This window comes from Ornithodoros turicata, chromosome 1 (assembly GCF_037126465.1).
Source record: "Ornithodoros turicata isolate Travis chromosome 1, ASM3712646v1, whole genome shotgun sequence".
In the NCBI taxonomy this organism is placed as follows: domain Eukaryota; kingdom Metazoa; phylum Arthropoda; class Arachnida; order Ixodida; family Argasidae; genus Ornithodoros; species Ornithodoros turicata.
The window spans coordinates 139,607,090-139,620,648 of record NC_088201.1 but is presented as its reverse complement, the minus strand read 5'-3'; the positions used below and the strand labels follow the sequence as shown (position 1 = coordinate 139,620,648).

At 44.3% G+C, this 13,559-nt stretch overlaps 1 protein-coding gene across 2 annotated transcripts in view; it reads right to left on the bottom strand.

Moving 5' to 3' along the window:
- LOC135378648 (uncharacterized) overlaps positions 1–11,551 on the bottom strand; it is a 34,980-nt gene extending 23,429 nt beyond the window's left edge. For both annotated transcript variants that reach the window (XM_064611737.1, XM_064611738.1), the window contains exons 1-4: positions 11,439–11,551; positions 10,096–10,223; positions 8,620–8,688; positions 507–649 (exon numbers count right to left, since the gene is read on the bottom strand). In XM_064611737.1, coding sequence (XP_064467807.1) covers positions 507–649; positions 8,620–8,688; positions 10,096–10,223; positions 11,439–11,496 — 398 coding nt within the window. In that variant the 5' untranslated portion in view covers positions 11,497–11,551. The remainder of the gene's footprint in view (positions 1–506; positions 650–8,619; positions 8,689–10,095; positions 10,224–11,438) is intronic.
- Positions 11,552–13,559: the final 2,008 nt, after the last annotated feature.

Below are 13,559 nucleotides of genomic sequence, written 5' to 3'. Positions count from 1 at the left end.
GTTGGATTAGAATTGGCTGGTTGTGGATTAGAAATTCCTAGAACTGGATTAGAAAAATGATGTTCTTATAGCGGTCCCCGTTATACTACTGACGACTGAGGCAATTGGAGGTTAGGCTGATATAGCCTGCAGCCGACTTAGGCAAATGGGCGCATATGACATAAGTTAGGGAGTCTGTTCTCTAGCTGGCAGTGGTCGCTCCTCCAGTCCATATCAAGGATGTTCGAAAGCGTAGACAACAGGGTAGTTGCTATGCATCCATGTCGAACAGCAGCCGAGCAAGACACGCAGACAAACGGTACAGACAGACGAGACAACTGCCAGTTGCGAGTTAGCAGTTGTTGGTGGGTTGTATCCTATGTGTATTTCTATGTGTCTTGCCGAGCTGCTGTACCACATGGAACCGTGAGAGATGAAGGCCCTGGTTCCGCGCAGTGTTTCACTACTATTTCATACTATTAATACCCATACAGAGAAAAAGGATACTATGGGTAATTTTCTCTCACCCTGAGAAGACAAACACAATATCTGACGGCTCGAACTGTGTTTTTGTACGTGTGAAGTTGTAGAGGGAACCGAGGCTGCTGGTAGCATCCACTTCATATTTTGAGTCACCCAAGATAAGAGCAGGCTTCGTAAAGGGGATGTACTGTAAGTACAAATAATTCAATGGAAATATTCGTCGGTTGCAAAAGATTTTCTCGATATGAAAGCAGGAGAAATGACCGAAACATAAAAATATTCGTTAGAACCTTTAGGAGTGAAAACACGTTACCTGGAACACAGTGATGAGGTGGAACTCATGACACACGGAAATGAAAAATGACGACACTATGATGATTTATAATATTTCTTACCTCCCGTGATTTTTTTTCGAAGAGCATTCGAATTCCCCTGAACGCCATGACAGAGGTAGTTTTCTGACGTACATGGGATGTTATAGGTTACTTAAGGAAATGCCAAATTCTATACACATTGTCCTGTGGCCAACACTAAATCGGTCCAAAACTCAAACGCCTAGATAATAGGCTTCGTCAGCATAAATTAAGATTCAGTCGCTGTCCGAACTTCGCACGAACTCAGAAAAGACATTCGAGTTCCTGCCCACAATAGCGACTGTACATGGATGGCGAGCCTTGTCCGCAAACCTCCTCCGCGACCGCGTCGCGAGATTGTAGAGAACGCCTCCATGTGCACTCGCTGAAAAAATATCAGGCAGAAGTAGGTCAACCCTTCTCCCGTGGAGCTTGCTTTTTTGCCGCGAAATAATCCTGGCTAGGGTTTGTGATTACACCGGTTGCTATATGACCGCTTTCATATCTGTTACTTCTGTGTCTTCTGCGTGTTACAGTATTATGTTATGTTTTCAGTTTTTAATGCAGTATTTTTTAGTTGATTTCCCTGTGACATTCAAGACAAGATGCCATATTACACAACTGCGTCTTTTAATTTGCTCACTAGAAAGTCCAAAAGGATATATTTTTCATTTTTTTAAATACATTTCACATGTTAAAATTCAATGAGCTACCCTGCGTTATCCAGTAGAAAACGTTTAACATCGCTACCTCGTGCAAACAATGGGCGAATGATTTGTCACTAACCACTCTGCAAAAAATATTCCATGAAAAAAACGTGAAAATGCATGGCAGCTGTATTAATTGTGAACACCGTGAAAAATACGGGAAAGTGTTTTCGAGATATACGACACAAACTCGTGAAATTCACATGTCGCTGTATTCCTACATTACGTGTTCACCCCATGTAAAAGTTGAGTCCGTGTTCTTGTTTAATGGTTCACCGTTATTTTATTTTATTTTTTTTTTATTTATTTATACTTCTAGCGTCTTAGACGCCAAAGAAGGAGATTATGATGGGATACTGTATTATAGAAACACGCACCAGCCTGTAAAAATTACTGTCTATCATTTTATGGAATCGTGTTCGACCTGTATCATTATCGGACACCCACACCACATGTTATGTGTTCATAAAACAATATATTCACTAAAGTGTACAGTGCAGTAACTTTTTGCAGAACGGCAGCTTGCAACGGCTCCTGAAATCAGAACAAAACATGAAATTAGGAACATTGTGTGTAATGCATACGAAGAGACAAGACATGTTTATGTACAAACTCCAGTGCTCACACACTGTTTGAATCAGTGCACCTGAAAAAAGCACAATGCACGTACGCAGACAAAGTACGTGAAAGCACAGAAGAATATCTGTTGTGCCTACGCTGTAGTATTCAGCTTATCCTAACTAACACATGTGGAAGAATATTCAATGAACAATATCAAGACTCACAAATAGGGACTCAAAAGCATATTGGTAAATGGTTAAGAGTATGAAATTTTCGGAAATGTGGACCAAATAGAAATAATTAATACGAAATTGCAGACTAAGAAAGGGCTAAAGGGATACCTACCTTTCAACTTTACCCCAGTTTGCAGAGGGGCGATAGAACGCGAACAGGAATGCCACTTAATCTTGTTTACCGTTGGGGGTGCTTTGTTCCTCTTTCAGGGCTTGTGTGTCCAAAATTACTGTGAAATAAAAAGGAGGTCATTTTTCAACAATCCTAATTTTTCATGCTGTACCATGTCAGGTGGTGGACTGCCTTCCCAGCTTCATGGGCAGGTCGGCCATCTGTTAATGAATTAGATATGGCTGCTAATTTCCTTCGGCAATCGAAAGTGTCACAATAAAATTTGCAAACCTAGCTGTCCACAAGTGAATGTATGATAAATTCTAAAAGCGATAAATCCCCAGTGCAGGGGCACGGACAGACGAAACACAGACGAAGCACGATGACTTTTTTTGGATTTTATCACTTTTTAATGTATGATAACCCAGTTGTCCAATAATGCCACGTTGCGTAGAGCAGCAGCAGGTTTTTCAGCATGTGTGAAACCAAGGAATATAAAGACAGAAGAAAGAAACATTTGAAACACATGGCCGTAAAGCTTATTGTCACCCCACGGTAACTATGAACACTACAAGCATGAATACAGCGGAGTAGTTGTCGATTACGTGATAACGATTTACGATAAATATAGGAGAACGCATACTATTGCATGAATTCGAACATAAGAAACGTTGGTGGCAGGTACTGCACATCGTAGTTGAAATACACTCCAAGCTGAAGCGCAAATACTTTCTCCACGCTCCTTGCAGTTAGCATTTTGTCGTTGTCCAAGGGTTGTCGAAGTGTAGCAGTCATGACACTATGGGAGAGAGATGTACCATAAATCTATTGCAGTGGCTGCAAATGATCTGAGAGTCCATGTTGCACATGCCAATCATACTACATTGATCTTTGATATTTTCTTTTCCATGTGTGTCACCAAGAAATATGTCTCCATTAAAATATGCGCAGACTGGCTTCAACACAAAGATATGCTGTCCTGGGCAGCCATTTTCATCACGGGTGCCCTATGTGGGCTGCAGCAACTTTCTTGTTTGCGGCTTCCATTCCAGTCTCCTTGGGAATATGACACAGATACCTCATGTATACATGAATGTATTTGGAAGTGCCTTTGATAGTCGTAATGGTATACTTGAGGTAGTTTACATTCACAGCAGAGTACATACTCGTTTGCTGCTTGATAATAATAGAGGAAGAGATAAGCCGACAAAAGTATTAAAAAAGAGCGTATACAGGTAGATGCCTGAAAAGGAATTGGTGTTGTCTGCGTCAGAGTAAAAGCTGTGTAGCAAAAAAAAAAAAGTATTGTGCGGCTACACTATCACTTCATCATGCAAACACATCTCAGCTAACGAAACGTGTCACATCATTATCGCGAACCCATCGCCAGATTTTCGTTAAACTCAGAGGCGCGCAATCGTTATTCTTCCCATTGAAAACGTGCTCTTCTTGCTGGTGTGCCATCAGTGCGGTGCCGTAACTTGATACCCGCTCATATCAGGAGATGTCGTCGAACGCTTTTGGTGCTAACAACGAAGATACTCTCGCGTACACGGGACAAGGGAATATACGTCTCGCCAACGCTTTTACCAACATTTCTGCTACTGTTTTATCCACATGTTTGTTTGATGCATTCTGTATAGAGCATTGATATTTGCCTCATAAATGGTGCAAACACTTAAAAATTATATGGCCGACGGGCGTACACATGGCCTCATTCGATCAACGTCGGTTAAACGAGATCAAGGGTCCCTCGACTTGGAATTGCGACTCAACTCTTTCGACGCACTGTCAAGCATTTCTAAAACAAATCTAGCGTCCCGAATTAATCTTATTAATAAAAAGGTGTAAAGGATCCTCAATCTCGGTTGAGTGTTCAATCTCGTTAACCGGCGTTGGTGAACTCCGGCCCATTTCAAATGTTCACGCGGGTGAACGCACACCCTTCCACTAGTTCCAGAAAGTTACACATTGCTCATTTTAGTGGTTTGAGAGGGAAATTTGAAGAACATGCATGGCTACGACGTGGACAGTGTGGCAAGTGAGAACACAGCGGAAGGCGACAGCGTTCCGTTGAAGAAGGCACCATACACTACGTATTTGGTCACGGCGGCGCATGTTTCCCTTTATTCTAAAAAGATGACAGCATAAAGGTCATAATAAGAGTTCACATACCTTCAAAATCTTCTTGCGAAAGCCCACGAGGGCAGGCACAGCTTTGACTTTGACGGTCGGGGCACACTTGCGTTGCTCACACGAGTGCCGGTTGCTGTGAGGGCCATGCAGATCCAGTGCGCATGCCCAGAGTCCTCCTCCCCAGCGAAATAACAGCAAACGCGTGTGATTTGAAACAACGGGTTCGCGCCCTTTATTTTCGCGGCGATATGCCCATATTTTTCACGACTATTTTTTACAGTGCAGCCAAATACCGTCAAAATAATCGTGCTGCATGGTTTCATGCTGATACCACCCGTGTTTTCGCCTTCTGTACCTCAAGCGGGCAGTGGTATGGCATTGAAACCCTATCACCCGACGGTACGACACTCAGGGAGCGCCATCCCGGGGATGCCGGTGCAAACGCGCTCGTTTCGCGCCAAGGCGCGCGCGGGAAAATTAAAGTGAAGACAGAGAAGCGTGTGCTGGTCAACATCTTTGATCTTTGTTGATCGGATTTTCTAGACTACCATACGAGGTAATGTTTTGACATCAAATGGGCAATGTCAGGCTTTGCATGACGAAGGAACGCAACTGTATCCTAGACCATCATACGAGGTAATGTTTTGACACCAAATGTGCGCTGGTTAAATACGTGTAGTACCACCTTATATCCCCGAAGGGTAAACAAAATATTCGAGAAAAAAATGTCTGGCGGATTTCAGGGAGATGTCATGAGGCACAGCACAAAGTATTATGACAAAAAAAATTGATTCTAAATGTAGTGCCCTTCAAAGGGTTAAGCAGTATACAGTCAACCCTCGATTTATGAACCTTCGATTTATGAATTGCCTCGTTTTATGAACACGAGCACGGGGAACCAAACTTTTTCCATTCATTTTTCCCTCGTTTTATGAACCTCGATATTCGAATAATGAACGGAATTTCTGGGAACCAACTAGGAGTTGCCCAGCGTTTTTGCCCTCAATTTATGAACGGATCGTTCCGAGGTCAACAGTAACCTTCAAAGGGATAATTCCGTGGTCTTATGAATGACGCCTGAACGGACAAAACGTTTTCCAGGTATTGCACCCTCGGTTCTTAACCCCTCGAAATCCGAACAACAAACGGGTTTTCCGGGGTCGCACAAGATGCGACCAAGTGTTTCAGACCTCAGTTGATGAATAAGGTGGTCGCTGTCACCCGGAGATTAATAAACGGAGGTTAAAAATCCCGGAGGAAATCCGAGACCAGTCCAGTGCGAATGTGGTGACATCTCTTCTTTCCAAGATTGACACAGCGGAAGGCATGGTCCAAAGCAAAATTAAACTCTTTAGTACTGCATAATAAACAGAGTGTGAATGCGCTAACGTCTGTTTTTTGTGAGATTGATACAGCAGAAGGCATGGTCAAAAGCAAAATTACGCAATATATGGCATTATAAACACAATCCCAACTCGGAAATACTGTTCCATTTGCTCGATAGTACTCAGTTAACTGAATTTTCGATTTATGAATCCCTCGATTTATGAACGATTTTTCGGGGAACCGAGGGTGTTCATAAATCGAGGGTAACTGTATAACTTAACGCGATAAGCGGTAAAGTAATTGTTCGTGTCTGAGTAGCACGTGCTACCCGATGAACGCTTCGACAACTTCGTTCAGATTAGTGTCATTGCACGAGCCCAAATTTCCCGTGGCTGACTCGGGTATCGAGTCAGCCATGGTTGGGTCGATCCACGCTTTCCAGTATGCCAACATTACAAATTTCAGAGTTCAATTCAGAGAAATCAATTGATGGCGAACGAAGTGGGCGGTTTTCATCACATGCAAGCGTTCCCTAAGTCAACTCCATCGAAGGTGGGGATGTCTGGGATTCCTCGGGAGGCTGTATGTTGTCTGTAGGAGTATGACATGAATTTTTAGTTTTTTACCAAGGGGAACCGGATAATATTTGGCGACCCATTAACGATGACGACGACGCGTCACCCTTATGAAAACGGCCTATAGACTGAGTACATAGCACCTATATATTCCTATATCATTCTATATGCTTGCTATGCCTATGGCCAAAAATGTATAAAAGTTGTGTATAGAAAAGGCCGGCTAAAAATGTATAAAAATTGTGAACAGAAGTCTATGTATATGGGGGGGGGGGGGGGGGGTTGAATACAAAGTTGTACATAGAAGCACATGGGCCACCCGTGGGATCATCCGTTGTCAACAGCATCAATTTTTTTGGGTGGAAATGCCATCATACAAAATTTACTCGAGATTGAGATAAGTACAAAAAGCCATTTGCGCAATCTAGTGGCGTCACCTCATGCACTTACCGACACTTGATCTTGACGTTTAGTGGACAAGCATAGCGTCTGCCATCGATGGTAATAGCGATACATTCGCATAAGATTACATGGAGGCATGTCTTTTTCACACTTCCCATGTGCTCTCGTTTGAACAACACATTTTCAATATTGGTAGAATGGGCTACTCAATCACAACAAGCAGAACATTCTCGCATGGGCAAGGAACACTGAGGCACGCTAGGGAACATGCTAGGGCAACTAAAACAATACACAAAAACTGTCTGTAGTTTGACATGTCGTTGTCACGTGCCTTTGGAATAATTTGTGTTCCCGCTGAATAATATGTGTGCCTCATAAGCTGTGTACTCGTGTGCTTGTTCAGCTGTTTGCGTGCCCGCTGAATATGTGTGCCCTTGTTGGAGCGCACTACATTGCTCCGCCAGTGAGGCCGGTGAGGAGTGACATGGCACCGCGTATTCTTCCGCATAGCTCTCCTTCCTTTCACGCCCGTTGTCTGCGTTGCACCTCGTCGTTGACAAGGATGACAACCGTGCTTTTCACTGGGTTTAATGTTTGATTAAATACAAGAAAAATAGGTGAACCTAGCTGCGATGCATCGTACGACGCCGACGTTTTACTTGTATTTGAGCATGAAGTACGTTCTGTTGCAGACATCGGTGGACGCATTGCAAATGGCGGCAGGCGAGGACCGCATACATGGGTGAAGAAACGGCGTACATTACAAGTGAGGCTAATTGTGTCCTTACATTCCAGATGACTGTGGGACTGTATCAGTTGCAAGGACGGAAGTTACAAAATGATGTACCGTACCAGCTTTCATGTGAGAAGACTGCAAGCTGGTATTAACTTCGGTTTCTTTGCAGGTAGTTCTCCGTCTCAACGGTCACTCATATGTGTGCAAACTTGCAACTGCTTCTGACATCGAAGCGTGTCGGTTGTCACTTCCTTGGACAATCATTCGTCGGCCATTTCGTCTGAGGAACTGTCCTGTTCGTCGCTAGGCATGGTCTTGATCGAGCTTTGCGGTGACCGCCTCTTTGAAGTGTCGGGGACTGCCTGGTGCATTGGTTCCCATGGCTACCAAAATCCCTCCAGCCACAACCTGATTGCTGTCACCCGTGCCGAAGGGCGCTAACTGATCGGCCTTGTGCGGCAGACGTACGCAGAAAGGAAATCCCGGAAAACTCTCAACATGCGTGGTCTACTCTTGCCATTGTTATATCAAACTGCGCATGAACAACGCCACCACTCCATGTCGGATTTCTGGCGTTATTATGAATGACGGACGTGGAGCAAGCCGGCACTATACTTTCATAACCGGGTGGGATGCGATAGTCCCTCTAACGGGAACGTCTGATTTCGTCGGTCCCGTAGTCATCAGCACCCTGATTAGTTAGCCTCTGGGTTTGAGACTCGAACTCGACGTGCATGCCTCTCCACACGTGAAACACTCGACGTTTGATTTGTTTATATATTTTTATATTTATATGCGAGATTTATTCATTGCCAGTCATTACAACGACTGCCATTCACTGCAAAAGCTGCGAGTTTGTTGTTCGAACTCCGTCAATTCCCCACACGTTCGTGGGATGGACAATGTAACTGATAGAATAATAAGCTATAATATTTCATTTCAGAATTCCAGTTAGTCAGTAGTGGAACCTGGATGCGAACAAAAAGTATCTACTACATTGGTGGCACAATTCTTACCTGACTGTGAAACATGACGACTTCGAACTTGATTCTCGGATTCTGCATCTTTCGAAAGTGGAGGTTAATCTGCATGGTGAGATTAATTTCCTCTTTAAATTGTAGTGACCGCGCTGGTCATTATAAGGGAGACGCTTACTTAATCTTAGCTTGCATGAATAATCGGCCACAACGGCTATGGAAGATAGCGCGACCCATTCCTGCCGCAGGCAGGATACGACATGAGATCGACAATTTCATCATATGTGCCTTCGCTATAATTTGGGTTACCACACCTTTCCGCATGTGCAACCTGGACTACATTGCGTCCTTCGGGACGAGATTACAATGTGTCCTGGCATTTTATTCGCCCATTGCGTTTGGAGTTTATCCTAGCTCGACATTGCGGTAGCAAAGACACCAACCTACTCCTAAATGTTAGCCCCCTTTCCTCCCTTTTCTTCTCTTCAATATGGGGTAGTCTTCCTGGAAAAGGCACTTTTCCTTTTGGTCACTCTGCTTAGCTCCGTCCTGCACCTGAAGCCTGCTCCGCCTGCCGTCCTGCAGCCTCCAGTTGGCTGTCACCACCACTCTCTTCCGTTAACTAGGAACCTCAGTACTCATTAACAGCCCGCGAGATTGTTACGTTGTTGTGGTCACTGCCTACACACTCTCTCTCTCTCTCTCTTTGCTTTTTTGAATAGCGATCCCACTGCTTTCGTCGTTATTTTTTTCTCTGTCTCTCTCTTTTTAAATGAACATACTTACCTCCAGGTTCCAGGTTTGATAAATGTGGAAACATTTCGAACGCCATGTCCGATATGTGGATAGTCAAATGCCGAGCTGGTGGAAAACACCCACCCCACCACCACCCAATGTATGTGTGTGTGTGTGTGTGTGTGTGTGGTGGAAAACATTAACAGAATGGCCGAACGGTGGCGCTTTCATCTTGCTTCGCGCATGGGAAAAGAAAAAGTATTGGATTTATTCTTGTGTGTTAACATTGACTTGAAAAGCAGGCAGTCGTGCAAGGCAGTATGCAATCTGTGATGTCAGGCGATGAAGGGTGTGTATGCACCTTTCTATCATGGTCCTTCCTCCTTTTGTAGATATTTCCTCTGCATGTTTTCCCATACGCACTCTACGAATAGTGGGTATCCTCTCTGGACAAGATTAATATCCCCACATGTTTCATTTCGTAGACCTAATTTCATGCCGATTTAAAGTTAACTTGCGAGCTAGGTGCAAGCTCGATTATTTGTCTCTGCTCTATTGAGACAAAAATACAGAAGATAGTAGCTCAGCTAATTTTCTCTGTACCACGTTACGTCTCTTCTATTCTTCCCTTCCAGATCCTCATTCGAAAAGTTAAAAACGTGTTAAAAGTGATATCATACATGCTTTAGGCAACCATATTGCGGTGTGTAGGATGCCTTTCGATAATACCGGTCTGCCACGACACAAAAAAGAGCAATGTAGTAATGCAGTGTAACTTACTGCGTTGAAGAACACGCTGGTGTACTGCGTTGCCCGATTGGTGTTGCTAAAATGGGTATGCAGGACGTCGTCGAAAGCGACGTAAACCTGAAATGTGATTTCTTCTGGGATTTCATAACTTGTTCCACCTGCGTGGGATACAAGCGTAATTAAACGGCTTGCGACCGATGGACTCTCTTCATAGCGCAGGCATAGCGCAGCTTGCCAGTGTAGTGCTCGTAGTTCGCGAGATACAAGTTCAAAAACGGTACGTCACATGGCTTCACGCCTACGTCTTGTTATCATGCTGTTGTAACCACCACGTTCATCGTTCAGGTATATGGATGCGTACTACATGCTTTCGACGCTTCAGGCTTTGCGGGAGCGCGTGCTGATGACGAACGAGTTCGCTTTCAAATGTATGTAAGGCTGAATGAAACCATTTCTTCATGGAGCTTACTACTTTGCGTGGCTTCTTCACACTGCCCATGGAACACGTATGAGATGAGGCGATCCCGACCACAGTTCGTTCAGAAGGTGAGATATTTTACTACACCTACTCTATATGTACATACCATTCAACTGTGAATTCACAAGAATCATGTAATGCAAAAATGTATCTGTTATTTGAGCAGTACTGGTCGGTTACGAGATATCGAGTGTATCGGTGCTTGCGCCTTCCGCGACAGTGAACCGTTTCCGTTCACTGTCGCGGAGCACTGACATGACACCACCCATGTCACAGTTTCTGTGACGTGGGTGGTGTCATGCAATGAAACATGCACACAGGTGAGAAAGAAAGACGGTGCACCCAGGAAGAAGAATGCGAATGGAGAGAAAGAGTAGGGCTCGCAGTGCAGAAAGAATTAATATTTCGACCTAGTGGCGAGTTCAGATAAAGCGATCACACGAATGGACTACTAAGCAACACGAACCGAGCTTCTGAGAGACAACAGCTCAACCGAATATGCGAAATTCTCATCGATGTTACATAGCCAGCCCCTAAATTTAGCTCGAATATCCGGTAGCGTACAGGAAGCCTCTTCTCATTCATTCGTGGACTGGGAATTGTCGTTGGACGTATTTATTCTGTTTAGTCAAATTCTCTTTTCAGATGTTTTGAAGAAAATGTATCCCGCTCGGAAAATGCATTGAGTGAGGTCCAGAGTGCGTTGGGAAAAGAGGTCAGGAGTCTTCTGTCCTGGGGTAACATACGCATGGTGCACGAGTGAGAACTTTCTGATGTTTAAACGCGAACATACGTTTCCTCTCTCCCACTACCACTTAGTGTAAGCTTCTTGAATGCGCCAACGCTTTCTGGCTCACGACTCGCGGAATTTGCAGTGGCAAATTTGTGTACTTACTGGCAGTGGCAGCAACGACACCCCAGACAAAGGAAAGTACAACTCCGCCGGATTTCATGTTACTTGCACGTGCTTGTGCGCGCAGCTATCCGCTGTGCTACCTGCCTTTTTAGGTGAACGCTTCCACTCACAAATCGAACGAATGCATGCGCGTTATAGGAGACGTGAAATTTCATCTAACAGTATTCAAGTGCGCCATGACATTTCGTGCCCAGAGTACAATGTATATCGGCTCGCATATGATATATCCAGCGTGAACGCATTACCGCGCTTCCCGTCATCCACATGACACGTACCTAGCAGACGTATCAAGGCTTTCTTATTATGTGTAGTAAGCTATTGTTCTACTTCAGAACCAAGTTAACGGGACATTACGGTTTCAATCGGTTACGCCGCCGAACAAAGCGAAAGTCCAGAAGAATTTAAAATGACAATTTGTAGCGGGGTCATCGTTATGGGGTAACAGAAGGTCGGTTTCACGTCAGTTCAGGCAGGGAGGTCCTATCGACCTCGTGAATTTTCATTATTTTTTATATGTAGAAGCTCATCGTACATGATGAGCTTCTACAGCAGCTGTAAAATGAATAATTTCTACCCAATAGTTTTCGTGCAAAAAATCGAGAAAATCCCGCCCTGAATTCGAGTGTTTCAGTTTTGCCGTGTTTGCACGCGTTTGTCTCTTAAGTTTTAAGATATATTGTAGTGATTTTGTCTTTTTCTTTAGTATGCCTGCAGGCCAGCAGTTCGAGCGCAAATTTTGGCGTGCAGGTGCAATACTCTGTGCTATAAAAAATGGCGAACATGCCCTCTCGCGCAGTTTGGTTCCAACTTCGACGCATGATTTCTCTGACTGTACATGTCACTCATTATTAAACTCAGTTTACTCAGCTTTTAATGCTATTTCATTTGTCATATCTATCGTGCGTATCCTCCCGCAGGTATCTGGTGAAGCAGGCAACAACAACAACAACAATAAATGAAGAAGTGATGATGACATGGGATGTTTCCCCGTGGTAGCCACAGGACACTGCCCCATTTCACAGTGGTTAATATGAGAGGATGAATTATGGTGAGAATGAAGCAACGACAGGTCGGAGTTCTGTTTAGAGCTCTTCAAGGAGTCCAGTGGCCTGCATGAAAACGAAAAGGGAGCGAAGAGCCCGGCACTGATGTTCAGGGGAGCTCCATGGGCCAAGTACTTTGGACAAGCTGAATGGTCTATGGTCGAGGAGTTCAAGTTGGCGTTGAAGTACCCGGCGTTCACACGTGTACCACTCACAGTCCTCGAAGCAGGCAAATGTTTAGGCGTATTTCGATAAACCAGGATTTTTCGTGTCTGTTTCTTGAAAAGGCCCCTTTTAATTTCATTTATACATATTTTGCCAGGGCATGGCCCGATGTTAGACCTTTCACGTGATGCAAAAAAATGCTGCTTCAAAATTCGTACACTGGGGATTAGCGCGTTAATACGCGGCCCCACTCTGCGTGCGTACGACTGGCGGTACCGCGGGTTGACGGGCCTCCAGTCGATGCGTCCTTTGTTTGGGCAAGGCTGTCTGGCCTTAGCCTTACCTGAGCTATCCGTCGGCAAACTTTTGACGTCCTGCTGAGAAAGAATCCACGCCTGGGAGTTCGTTATTTCCCACAAAGCATCTGAATGAAATCCTATGTTGCCGTAAAGCAGTATTTCAACATCTAAATGGTCAGCGGAGGTAAAACCTCTCTTGCAAGCTGCTTGCATTGTGATAAGCAAACGGTACAAATAAATATCGGGTTAGGAGTTGCTTTTTCCAGGGTTCCCGCAAGTTCCTTAGAAGCTTGCTTTGCTTCATTTTACGACATTTTTAAGTTATGTAGAGGGCTTTCAGCACAAAACGCGTGTTCCGTGCTGAAGTTGCAGAAGTACATTTCCTCTCATAACTAAGGAAGTGGCCGAGTTCTCACATTTGTCATAATTACATTAGAGACTTTCAGAGCAACGCCATACGGGAGAAAAATACTAATCTACCTTCCAAGACGCACATAATGCACTTTGATTTCGCTTAACAGTAAACAGTAGCTATGCCTAGCGAAATACAAGCGTGCCACTGGGGAAAAACAGATTTCCATATTCACATGTGT